The 12,860-nt window shown below is 48.7% G+C and overlaps 1 protein-coding gene across 4 annotated transcripts in view; it reads left to right on the top strand.

Moving 5' to 3' along the window:
- NAV2 (neuron navigator 2) overlaps positions 1-12,860 on the top strand; it is a 769,613-nt gene that overhangs the window by 746,715 nt on the left and 10,038 nt on the right. For all 4 annotated transcript variants that reach the window (XM_012456498.2, XM_012456497.2, XM_012456499.2 and 1 more), the window contains 5 exons: positions 2,632-2,867; positions 5,044-5,198; positions 5,440-5,511; positions 7,287-7,483; positions 8,967-9,085. In XM_012456498.2, coding sequence (XP_012311921.2) covers positions 2,632-2,867; positions 5,044-5,198; positions 5,440-5,511; positions 7,287-7,483; positions 8,967-9,085 — 779 coding nt within the window. The remainder of the gene's footprint in view (positions 1-2,631; positions 2,868-5,043; positions 5,199-5,439; positions 5,512-7,286; positions 7,484-8,966; positions 9,086-12,860) is intronic.

Below are 12,860 nucleotides of genomic sequence, written 5' to 3'. Positions count from 1 at the left end.
CACCCCACCATTTTCCATCAGCAGGAATTAAGATCTTGCTCTGCAGGTGGCAAGTGGTTCATATTGCTTGAGCCTCACACAGCCTTCTCCTGCTGGCAAGTGAAATTCCACAATTGTGCTCTTGGACTATAAATGACAGAAACCGACTCAAAAGTAGCTATAGCAAAAAAGGAAATGTATGGGCTCCTGGCCCTGGGCAATCCAGGAGTACCCCTCAAGCACGGCTGGATCCAGGCGCTCAGACAGTGAATCAGGACCAGGCCTTCCTCAGCTTTGCCCATCATGGGCTGTGCTTATTTAATGAGCTCTTTGAACATGGTTGATGAAATGGCCCCTGGTAGCCCAATTCCTTCCTCTAGCTTAAGAACCTGAAGGAAAGAGGTGCTTTTGGGAAAATGTAACAGAAAACTCCTAGGGATGACTCTGGCCCACTGTAAGTCAAATGCCCATCGTGGAATTGGTCCTTATGACCAGGGAGAGGATTTGTCCGAGCCTGGCCACAAACCCATCCCTTTGGGTGGATGGAGGAGCCAGATTGGTTCCACTTGAACTGCCAGGAATGAGCTCCCATGAGAAGGAAGAGCTCCACCATGAGAGGAAGCAGGAAGGGGCACCAGGCACACTGGAACAATCGTCCTTAGCAAGAACTCTTTAAGGAGAGCCTTTTCCGTCCTTGGTTCAAATTGCATTTCATCCCTCCTGCCAAGCATGCATTGTTCACTTGCTGGTTTTACAAGTGAGCATTGCAAAGCACTGAGGGGTAAAAGGAATGGCCTATTGCTGAGACCAGACCAAACCTTTCTAGAATGTGACAAGATTACCTACCTCTAGTGGAGCGTGCCACCCCTCCACGCAGCCTGATCCGTCAGCACATCAAGTTTTAGCACCTCAAGGGATCAGCTCGGGTTTTTCAATGATACCTGACTCTTCTCTTTCCTAGAGTGCTTAAAACTTAGGCCTTCAAGGCACTAAAACCACTCGAGGATTTGAGCTGAAAGAGTTGCCTGAGTGTCAGTGATTCACTTCAGTGGTACCAGGGGAAGGGGGTTTGACTTTGCATTTCCTGAAGTGAGCTCCTCAGCAAAATAGTCACTCCCTATGGGGTTTATGGCAGAAGACTGAAACAGAGCAGTGTATGTTCAGAGGGGCATTCTAGTGGGTTTTTCCTGTGTTTATTATTATTATTATTATCAGGTTTAGACTGGAGGCCCTACACTCCATACTTTGCATTGAGGTTTGAGCAGGTATATGCTACATTGAGCTCAGTAGAAAGAAACTCTTAGGCTTGTCCCTAGTAGACAAGGCATCTGGGGGCCTTTGTCCCATTCATTCTGAAGGAATCACTGCATTAGGGGTTACTTGATTAGGGGAAGTCTAGAAACAAACATAATGCATTGGGGGGATCTGCTAGCAGTGAATGAGTACGTCGAAGGAAGATGCTATTTTTTTTTTTTTTTTTTTTTTAGTGAAGTTTCTTTCGCTCTTTTTGCCTGGGCTGGAGTGCGATGGCATAGTCTTGACTCACTGCACCTCCGCCTCCTGGGTTCAAGTGATTCTCCTGCCTTAACCTCACAAGTAGCTGGGATTACAGGCGCACACCTCCATGCCCAGCTAATTTTGTATTTTTAGGAGAGATGGGGTTTCACCATGTTGGCCAGGCTGGTTTCAAACTCCTGACCTCAGGTGATCCACCTGCCTCGGCCTCCCAAAGTGCTGGGATTGCAGGCATGAGCCACCACACCGGCCTGGAAAATGCTATTATAAAACAGTCAATACTCTTCAGTTGACCTTTTATTAATTCTGCTGGTTTCTTGAGAGTAGTTTTTAAACAGTAACCTGAGGTTCTGGACAGCTTAACTTGGATGGATCTTCTCTTAGAGATAGTGTCCAAAATATACCTCTTGTGAAGCCAACAATCCTGATTAATGACATTGTCCCAGGTAGGAGAGGGGAAGGATAAGTTTCCACTTGATGTTGCTGAGGACCAAGAGTCCCAGTTCACAGCATTTCAGGCCAGGTCTGCCAGTATTGACATTCCAGAATCCAATGATCTAGCCTTGCATTTTTCCTCCTTTTAAAGATAAAAGTACTGTTGCTTTCATGGCACATCTTAGTGTGGATAGCAGTGGTACCTGGCACGTGGGAGGGAGCAGGGTGAACAGGCAGCCTCGGAGTGACAGACAAGTGACAGAAAAGACTCAGGTTTTGTTTGGGCAGATGCCATAGGTATGGTACATATAGCATATGTATAGTAAATATATATATAGTAGGGTGTTTGTGTGTGTGTAGTAAGTATAGTAAATCCAAACAGGCAAATAGAGCCCAGAACCTTATGAATTCTGCAGAGGACAGATGGGGACTAAGAGCTCAAATGTTCAAGGTGAGTTTGAATCTGGGAAGTTAGCCGAGACAGGAGACAGAAGCACATGGCGTTGATGAACAGGGAGGTGACTTCGTACAGCAGCAGCAGTTTGCTCTCAGCCTCCATTGTCCCTGGGTGTGCAGGCGTCTCGGGGGAGTGGACTGCCAAGGAAAGGTGTGGCCTCGGGTGTTGGCAGTCCTAGTTAGACAAGCACAGAGAGCCACCTTTTCTATAGGGCTTCAGACGCTTCCTATCTCTCTCAAATGCAGGGCTCGCAGAAAACAGCCTGGACTCACTGGTGTTTGAGTCCTTGATCCCCAAGCCCATCCTGCAGCGCTATGTCTCCCTGCTGATGGAGCACCGTCGGATCATTCTCTCTGGCCCCAGCGGCACTGGGAAAACCTACCTGGCCAACCGGCTGTCTGAGTATATGGTGCTTCGAGAGGGACGGGAGTTGATGGACGGGGTTATCGCCACCTTTAACGTGGACCATAAGTCCAGCAAGGTGAGGAGGTCATTCTGAGTCTGCCGTATTTTTTGGCCCTTTCAAAACTGATGATACCACCACTAGCCTGATGGGAAAGCAGCATTTCCTATCAGCTCTCTTTAGGTGGTTTTAGAAAGTCACGTGAAAGGTCCAGAGGGGGCTAACAGAAGGAAGGCTCTATTCTGATCCTCCCAGTAAGAAGTTCCATCTGTGTTTAAGCCGATTGAGCTCATTTATGATGCTCGGTGCTAGTAGTTCTTTAATGTTATCCAAGATACATCTGTTGCAGTTTACCAAGAATGTATCATGTGCATACTGGGTGTTGCTGTTTTTCCAATATATTTTGTGGAACAACAATAATGATAAGACCAGAAACAAAAATAACAATAATAAAAATAATAGAAACCCACATTTATGGACTGCTTGCCCCATGACCAGCAAACACCTTCTCATAGCAATACCTTCAAGAGGGTAGTTATCACTATCCCCATTTTGCAGAGAAGGAAACAGAGGCTTGAAGCAGATTGGTCCTGCGCCTAAGACCACTCAGATGGTACTAACTGGTAGAGAACTGAAGCTCAAGTAAAGTCTCTAGAGCCCTGTGGCCACAATAGGTTGGATCCTGCTTCACAGTGAGCGGTGGAAACCTGTTTGCAGCCTGATCTAGTCCCAGCCGAGAGTTGGAAAGTGCGATATCAGACCTGTTCATTCATGCATATAGTGCACTGATGGATAATTTACTCTAACTGGCCCTATGCAAAGGGGCCAGAGGATCAAAGGTGGATCGAAAATGACTCCTTTGCCTTAAGGATCACCTAGTGTGCTTGAAGATAAAGGTTCCTAGACCTCACTTCTTGATGATCTATTTCATTAGGTTGTTTGAGGCAGGGTATCTGCACCATCCACAAGTTCCCCAGTAACTTGATGTAGGTGCAGGATAAGAGAGAAGTACCCAGAGCCCCTCTGTTGAGAGCCTTTGTGTGAGTTAGGGAACTTCTCCTGGGAACAGTAAGTGAAGGCTCCCCAGGCAGGGAGAATCACATGCCTGGGGCCTAGAGCTCATGGTGAAGAGGGACTAAAAGAACTAGCCACTTTAAAAGGTGGGCTTTTTCTATTGCTAACAAGCCATATTTTGACTTAAAATGGAGGCCCAGGGTGGGCGGGTGCTGGTAGGAGGTGGAGAAGATGTAACCCCCAAGCAAGCAGGCTAGCATCTAAGACAGGCCAGTGTGGTGAAGACACAGACTGGGGCAGGTACCCAAGTCTGATCCTTGCCCCCTGTACACTCTCAGGCTAGGCACCTGATCGTAGCATGCCTCAGCTTCTCCATCTATAAAATGGAAGCAATCATAATACTCACCTCCTAGCTTATTGTGGGGCTACAGAAGTTCCTGTGTATAAGACTCTTAAAGGCCTGCCTGGCTCTAAGTGATGCCAGCTCTCATGATGATGACAGTAACGGCAGGCAGGCATCCTAGGTTCCCTGCCAGGTCCTTACCTTGCTGTTTCAGCCTTTCTTCCTGATGTGCCATTATTCTTCCTCTTCCATTTTTGACATGCATCCCTTACGCCAGGCATGCAGGGCTGTGTTCTAGTCCCTGCTGAGCCAATGCCCCACCCATTCTCCAAGGTAAAATGCAAAGCCTGCCCTTTCAGCAGGACTTCCCCAAACCCAGTGCCTGTAGACTCATCTCCCAGCGCTGCTCAGCAAGACTTAAGTGTGTGTCTGGCTCCTCTGCTGCTCTGATGTGTAGAGGGCTTCTGTGTATGTAGCTCTCAGGCAGGTGCTATGGAGGTACCAAGACGTACAGGGCACCTGCAATCAGGAGCCTACTGGGAGGTTGGCATAGTGAGAAATGTCAAGAAAAGTAACAGGATTTCTGGAGAAGATGGTCAAACAGTAATAAAAACCATGCCTGGGCATGGTAAGAGCACCAGGGTCAAGGTTTTCAGTCATCAGGTAAGTACTGGAAGGCAGGACCCAGGCCTTACTCATCCCATGCCCACCCTGCCTCCCCTGAGCACCAAGCCAATGCCCTGTAATAGGCAGGCACCCAGAATGTGTTCACAGCACAGCATCATGAAGGGCCTTTCCGCCTCCACTGGCCGAGGTGAGATAAAGACCCTGAGCAGGTGTGTCTTTACTGGGTGCGTTCACCAACTTGTTCTCCTTCGGCCCTCCTGGCCACCATAGGAATTGCGCCAGTACCTGTCCAACCTTGCTGACCAGTGCAACAGTGAGAACAACGCTGTGGACATGCCCCTCGTCATCATCCTAGACAACCTACATCATGTGAGCTCTCTGGGCGAGATCTTCAATGGGCTGCTCAACTGCAAGTACCACAGATGGTAAAGGCTGGTGCTGGACCTTGTAGCCCCAGGGAGAGAGTGCTGCCACCTGATGGGGCGCTGTGCACACAGGTGGCCTGGGGCCGGTGTGGGAGTGAAGCTGTGTACATGCGTAGGGTTGGGAGGGGCAGCGGCTAGCCGTCCACTGGCCTAGATGCACAGGGCCATTGACCTCTGTGAGCACCTTGTTCTCTAGCTTGGCTTTGACTCACAGCTTTCTTTTCCTTTATTTTACCCACAGCCCTTACATAATCGGCACAATGAACCAGGCTACCTCTTCGACTCCCAACCTGCAGCTTCATCATAACTTCAGGTAAGTTTTCCCTTCCCTTGTCCAGTTAAACTATGGAATCATAAAGAAGGAAGGCAAGAAGGGGCGAGTAGAGAAGCCTGTGTTGAGTGTCTGTTGTATGTTAGGTATTGCTAAGCATTTTTTTCAGCTTAATTCATTTAATTTTAACTTCAGCCTCAAGTAATTACATTTACCACTCTCAGTTTACAAATGGGGAAACCGAGGCCCAGAGACTTAAGTGCCTTGGGTGAGGTCACACACTGGTCAGTGGCAGAGTGGAAACTTGCACTCAGGTCTCTGACTCTGAGTCCTGCTGTCGCAGGGTCAAGGGGGCAGCTCTGGAAGGGACTGCAGCTGCCCCTGCTGCCCTGCTTGTTACCAGTGGTGTCTCTCTGTCCCAAGTGAGCATGAGCAATGACAGCTTTTACCTAAAATGTCCTCACCTAATGGGGTCTATAGCGAATCCCAGCTGCTGTGACTCCCTGCTGGCTTGTCTTCCCTACCCTGCCACAGCACCACACTGGTCCTCTCTTGTGGCCAGGGCATGGGAAGGACTGTTCACCTCTGTTGTGCCAGGTTGCATTGCTGCCTGGTTGACATTGCCAAGCACCCCTTGTCCCATATTGAATCTCAATTGACTCCACCTCTCCTGCCCGGGCCCTTAGAGGTGGGTGTGAAGCTGCCTCCTGGGCTGGGACCTCCGGCTCATTTCCACTGGCATCTCTGAGGAAGATCTAATGAAAGTGTGTCTGAATGTAATTACCAGAGAAATGTTGACTCCTCTAGCACACTGAGAGCATGGCTCACCTCTGCATTTAGGCTGTCCCAGTCTTGTTCGTGCTTTCCACTAACCATCCCCCAAATCCATCGTCCTCCTATTCCCCCATCACTGCCCCATCATCACCCAGCACACCATTGCCATCACCATCTAGCCAGTATATCTGCCTGCGGCTTGCCCCCCTGCAGGCAATCCTCCACACTGTGGCAGCCCGACCAGAGTGAGCATTCTAGAGCGCACATCTGACCGTAGAACTCTCGTGCTTAAAGTTCTTCAGTAGCTCCCTATGGCCTGCAGGATGAAACCCAAACTCCGTGGGTTGGCAGGTCAAGTCTGAACTTCAGCTACACTAAACCTCTGGTAGTTTCTCCAAACACCCATGCTGTTTCCCATGCCTTTGCAAATGCTGCAGCGTCACCCCACTCCTCACTCCAACACCTGCTCCTGCCTTTCCTTATGTTGCTGCTGATTATCTGTCCAGTCTTAGCCTAGACTTCCCCTCCTCTTGGGAGCCTTCCCTGATTCCCTTAGGCTTCATCATATTTCATTTCTCTCTTTGCCTGTCTGCCTCTTCCAGCAGACTGTGAGCTCCTGGGGACCAGGACTGTGTCTTAGTCATAGTGATAGCTGCATAGCCTAGCACAGGGCCTGGCACCAAGCACAAAAGGCAGTTTATTCCAGTGGTTAGAGCCTAGCCTCAGGAGCCAGGCTTCTTGGTTCTCATCTTAGTTCTTCCATTAACTAGCTGTTTGATCCTGGACAAGTTACATGACCTGTCTGTTCCTCACCATTTCTGTCTATAAAACGGGGGTGGTGATAACATCTATGTCAGAGGGTTGCTATGAGGAACTGTGAGTTAATACATAGTTACAGTGTTGAGAACAGTGCTCGGTGCATAGCGAATCCAATTTTTGCATTAGCACATACACCTTCTGTTTTTAACATGCTTTGGTTCCTGAGGTCAGCCATCATTTGGATCACTATCATCATCTTGAAAAGTGTTTCTGACTTCCTCCAGATGGGTGCTTTGTGCCAACCACACGGAGCCTGTGAAGGGTTTCCTTGGCCGGTTCCTGAGGAGGAAGCTCATGGAAACAGAGATCAGTGGGCGGGTGCGGAATATGGAGCTGGTAAAAATCATCGACTGGATTCCCAAGGTCTGGCATCACCTCAACCGCTTCCTGGAGGCTCACAGCTCCTCGGACGTCACCATCGGTGGGTGGGAGACTGGGGGCGGGGGGCTGGCATCCTCAGGTGCCCATCCTCTGGGCCCTGGCCAGGACAGCACTTTGCAGGCACAGTCAGCAGAAGCTGGACTGTCCCTAAAGATAGAAACGGGGGCAGAGGGACAGTCACAGACCAGGTAGACCCCAGACTGTTAGCGGTCTTGCAGAAGAGAGATGTGTCCAACCTGGCCCGATATAGAAACTGCTGACTCACTAAAGAGCCCCCACCTCAAGGTTCCCCCAGGCTGAAGCTACCCTCTGGGATTGGCTTTGCTTGAAATAGTTTTACCATCATTTCTGAAAGCTGGACATTTAGAACAAAGATCACTAACCATGTCATCATCTTGACATAATTTTAATTTGAGCTTATTTCTTCTGTGCTTGTTCATACATATATGTTTTATGTAGTGGCAATCATAGCATACAGAGAACATGTTCCTTTTGGCTGGGCATGGTGGCTCATGCCTGTAATCTCAGCATTTTGGGAGGCTGAGGCAGGTGGATTACCTGAGGTTAAGAGTTCGAGACCAGCCTGGCCAACATTGTGAAACCTGGTCTCTACTAAAAACACAAACAATTAGCCAAGTGTGGTGGCATGTGCCTCTACTCCCCACTACTCAGGAGACTGAGGCAGGAGAATCCCTAGAACCTAGGAGATGGAGGCTACAGTGAGCCGAGATTGCACCACTGTACTCCAGACTGGGCAATAGAGCGAGACCCTGTCTCAGAAAAAAAAAAAAAATCGTTTTTCATTTAGCGTTATCTCATAATGCTAAATGTTTTTTGTTTGTTTGTTTTTTGAGACAGTGTTTCGCTCTTGTTGCCCAGGCTAGAGTGCAGTGGCAAAATCTCAGCTCACTGCTACCTCTACCTCCCAGGTTCAAGTGATTCTCCTGCGTCAGCCTCCCGAGTAGCTGGGACTACAGGCATGAGCCACCATGCCTGGCTAATTTTTTTTGTATTTTTTAGTAGATAAGGGGTTTCACCATGTTGGCCAGGCTGGTCTCAAACTCTTGACTTCAGGTGATCCACCTGCCTTGGCCTCTCAAAGTGCTGGGATTACAGGCATGAGCCACCGCGCCCGGCCAATTACTCCATTTTAAAAATTATTTTTAAAGGCTACAAAGTGATCAAATGCAGATGTACCCTCATTTGCTTAATCATTTCTGTTCTTTTGGGCATGTAGTCATGTACTTCCATTTTTAAAAATCAAGATTATTAATGCCACAGTGTACATCTTCTCCATAAAGCCTTTCTTGGAGGAGGGAGACCCCAAGGTGGAATCAGGGATCAGAGCATCCTTCTCTGTGCCCACCATCCAGGACTGGTATATCTGCATTCAGGCCTCAGTCCTGCCATCACTCAGAGTGCCCAGGGTCCCTCCTATAAGGGGTACTCAGACTATGGCTTCCCCTGATGCCCCATTGCCCACACCTCTTTCAGTGCTAATGTACTTTCGCTGTGGTCTCCAGGCCCCCGGCTCTTCCTGTCATGCCCCATCGATGTGGACGGCTCGAGAGTGTGGTTCACTGACTTGTGGAACTACTCCATCATCCCCTATCTCCTGGAAGCCGTCAGAGAAGGACTCCAGGTGAGAAGACACCACCTGCTGGTCTCCTCGAAGTTGAGGGGGCACTGTTCTGGTGACCAGATGAGTTGTCTTTATCTCCTCCTCCAGGAATCTGACTGACATGGGGTGACAACACATCACCTGGGAGATTGTCACTGTAGCACAGCGTAGGGACACCTGGCTGCAAGTCCTGGCTCTGCCACCCATTAGCACTGTGACCCCAGGGCGAGCTGGTTAGCTTCTCTGTGCCTCAGAGCCCTCATTGATATCCTGCCACAAAGAGTTTGTTGCAAGGATTAAATGAAATTATGGCTATAAAGTGTTCGGCATGGTGAGTGCTTGAGAAGTAGAACCATACATATGTGTAGCCCTTCACAGTTTATATTCTCCTATCTGCCTTTTGGTTTAAGCCTTGGATTAGTCCTGGAACTTGGACAGAAATTTAGTTTTCTACTCCATTTTTAAGAGAAAAATTGAGGGTCAAAGAGAATAAATGATGTGCTGTAGGTTATAAAAGGGAAACTTGAAAGATCTGGGATTTGAACCCATGCCTTCTGGGTCAAATTCCAGGTTCTTAGCCCTGAAGCTGGTGGCACTCTCTCCCTGACATCAGGACCCCTACCCTCTTAGGTAACTTTGGGGTCCATAAGGCTGCCATGCCAGTTCCTCCTGCCTGGCAGCAGTTGGAAAGCACTAGTTCTTTTTTTTTTTCTTTTTTTTTTTTTAGACAGAGTCTTGTTCTGTCACCCAGACTGGAGTGCAGTGGTGCGATCTTGGCTTACTGCAACCTCCACCTCCTGGGTTCAAGCAGTTCTTGTGCCTCAGCCTCCCAAGTAGCTGGAATTACAGACATATACTACCACACCTGGCTTTTTTTTTTTTTTTAATTTTAGTAGAGATGGGGGTTTTACCAAGTTGGCCAGGCTGGTCTTGAATTCCTGGCCTCAAGCTATCCACCCACCTCAGCCTCCCAAAGTACTGGGATTACAGGCATGAGCCACTACGCCCTGCCCAGAAAGCACAAATTCTTTACTTCTCACTTAACCCGGGGTTTAGAAGCTTGCCATTAATTTAGAACTTGGGATAGTTTTATTGTTGAGCCTGGAGGCAGCCTAAGAAGTTCTGTAGGCTTTTAACACTCACAGTGAATAATTAGCAGACGTAATGCATGGCTGAATAACCCAGAAACCAGTTTGGTAGCCAGGTTTCTAAGAGCTCCTTTGTTTCCTTGGTACCGGACAGTGGGAGACGCAAGATGCTATCTTAGGCCTGTGGAGGGTGCAGGGACCAGTGTGCACCCGCAGACACGCGTGTGACAATGCAAGTTAATGGATGCAGTCAATGTTTGTCGTTTCTGTATATTGGGCTGAACTGGGTAATATTCCACTAGTTTCTATCTGTGATTTATAGCAGCAGTGATGGTCTTCAGAGGCATTCAGGACAAAGGGAACTTGAAACGGAAAATATTTTGCCTCTTGTGACGCATTTCGTTAAACTGGAGCATGTGCGTCACAAATTCAGGGCAGCATAGTGAAATACAAGTATATTGTGAAACCAGAAAAGAGCAAGAAATTAGGCAATCTTTGGCCAGCCCAAAATCATTAGTTAGCAGTGCTCTGTCAACTGTTGCTTTCATACAAGAAGGTATGAATGATTTTAGATCTTTGCAGTGGAATCTCCCTACGTAGGTGAAGTTACTGGCCTGGGCAAATTGACCATAATTTATTCCTTAATCAAATGGGTTTGTTAGTACCGCAGACCCAAACAACCACCCAGTCATTCCTATACTGGGGCCGGTAGAAGCATCTCCTACCTGCTGGATTCTTGCAGTCTCTCTTGTTTCAGAAGTCTCTCTCCTCTGTTCTCATTGGTGGCTTCCAGAGAGTACGATATGCCCAGCACCTCTGGGAAACCCAAGTTCCTTTAGAAGAGCAAAGAGAATTGCAGGCAGAAGAGGTGGACTATTTCCCCCTATTCCACCTCACCTTCTGCCATTTGCTTTCTAGTTACTCCAAATGTGGTCTTCTGGTATAGGAAGGGGAGTGAACCTCAGAGTCACTGGGAAGAACTCGTGGGCTCTGCTGAATAAAGTCCTCCCCTCCCCTGGGAGGCATTAACGGGGAAGTGGGAGCCTGTCTGTGCTCCAGCCTTGAGCTGCACTTGAGAAAGCCCCTCATTGGTTACCAGTGGTTGGCAGTGCCAGGGCCCTGCTCCTTTGGACCTAAACCTAAAAGAAAGCTTTCTGGGCATGGCTGGGAAGGAACTTCCCTTCCCATCTAGGAGAGGTTGCTGATAGAGTCGATCGTAGAGGAGCATTGGGTATTCTTCCCAACATGAGGAAGTGAGGCCCTAGCCCTCTGGGGCAGGGAGTAAAGACATGCTCCAATCTCAAAACTCACCAGTTCAGTGTGAGGCAGGAAACGTCATCACTGCTTTGTGCTTCAAGGTCATTTGAAGGTCAGACTTTTAAGAGTGCAGAGCAGCAAAGGGAGGCAGCCAGAGTTTGCATCCTACTAAGTGGCTCAAAAGTGAGTCACTGTGCCCCAAACCTGTGACCTCAGCATCCTGATGAGCCCAGGAGACCATATACACTACGGATTCCCGGGGAAGCTTGCTGTGTTCTTCACGCCTCTGGTTTTGGAGGAATGTTTGCTGATGTTTTTTGAAGGCCTGCTACTTGCCAGTCACCATTAGGGGCCCCACATGCATGATTTCATTTAGTTCTGACAGCCCAGTGAGTCTCTCACTGATGAGGAAACTGAGGCTCACAGACGTTCTTGCCCCTTTCCAAGTCCACTTGGCAAGGTATGGTGGAGTGAGTGTTGGTGCCCAGGATTAGCCGGCCCCTCGGCTACTTCTGTTATTTTTCAGACTGTCCTAGGGACCCCCACCACTCCACTGAGAAGCCTCGGGTGGCTCAGGGAACCAAATACTGAATTTTATAGAGTGGAGTTCTCTCTATGATTTCATGTGACAAAATGATTCCTTTATTTAAAAAAAATTAAAATTCCCTCCTGTTTTTCATGTTACTTTGAGTCCATGCCCCTAGGGTCACCTGCTCCTCACCTAACCTGGGTAAATGGCTATGAAGTGAGCACATGGCAGTTCAGAGTGAGTCATCCTTTGGCCGAGGTTCTATCTAGGCTAAGAGGTGAAGTCCCTAGAATGAGTTCTGATGGGGCTGCTGTGTACCAGGAGCGGGAAGGAGGGCTGCTCATGGTAGCACGGATTTGATGGGAACATAAGGAGACCTGCTGTCATTGGGATGAGGATGGCTTCCAGGCAGCCCCTCCCACAGGCACACCCATGCCAGGAGGAAACATGATGTCGCCCTCTAGTGAACGAAAGGTTGCATTACAAGTGTGTGTACGTGCAGATGCACACATGGAACCTCTTGGAGGCTCTTCCTGAATGTGTAGCCGATGCATCCTTCTGTGATGTGCACATGCTCCCAGAGCCCCCTGCATCCCACAGTCAGAAGGCTCACAGTGGTCCATGTTGTAGTTTTCAATGTCTCAGCTCCCTGTTGTCCTGTTCCCATTTTTCCTGACCCAGTGGGGATACCAGGTTCTTACCCCTGCCTTGGGGAAAGTGAATGTTCTTCCCTCTGCGTCTGTCTGTCCAGCTGTCTCTGCTGCTGCCCTTGGAGCCTGTGGTGGAGCTGAGGAGCTTTATGATGTTTCCTTTGCTTGCTACGGTACTTACCCAGCCACTCATCACCCAGACTTGAACATTTTCAGTGACAATTGAGGAGGCTTGTAAAAATATTTTCTGTTCTTACGGATGATGTTAGCAT

The sequence above is a fragment of the Aotus nancymaae genome, unplaced genomic scaffold (assembly GCF_030222135.1).
Source record: "Aotus nancymaae isolate 86718 unplaced genomic scaffold, 86718_ANA_hifiasm-v0.15.2.pri h1tg000059l, whole genome shotgun sequence".
Taxonomy (NCBI): domain Eukaryota; kingdom Metazoa; phylum Chordata; class Mammalia; order Primates; family Aotidae; genus Aotus; species Aotus nancymaae.
The sequence above is the reverse complement of the archived record's forward strand: the minus strand, read 5'-3'. Positions and strand labels throughout refer to the sequence as shown.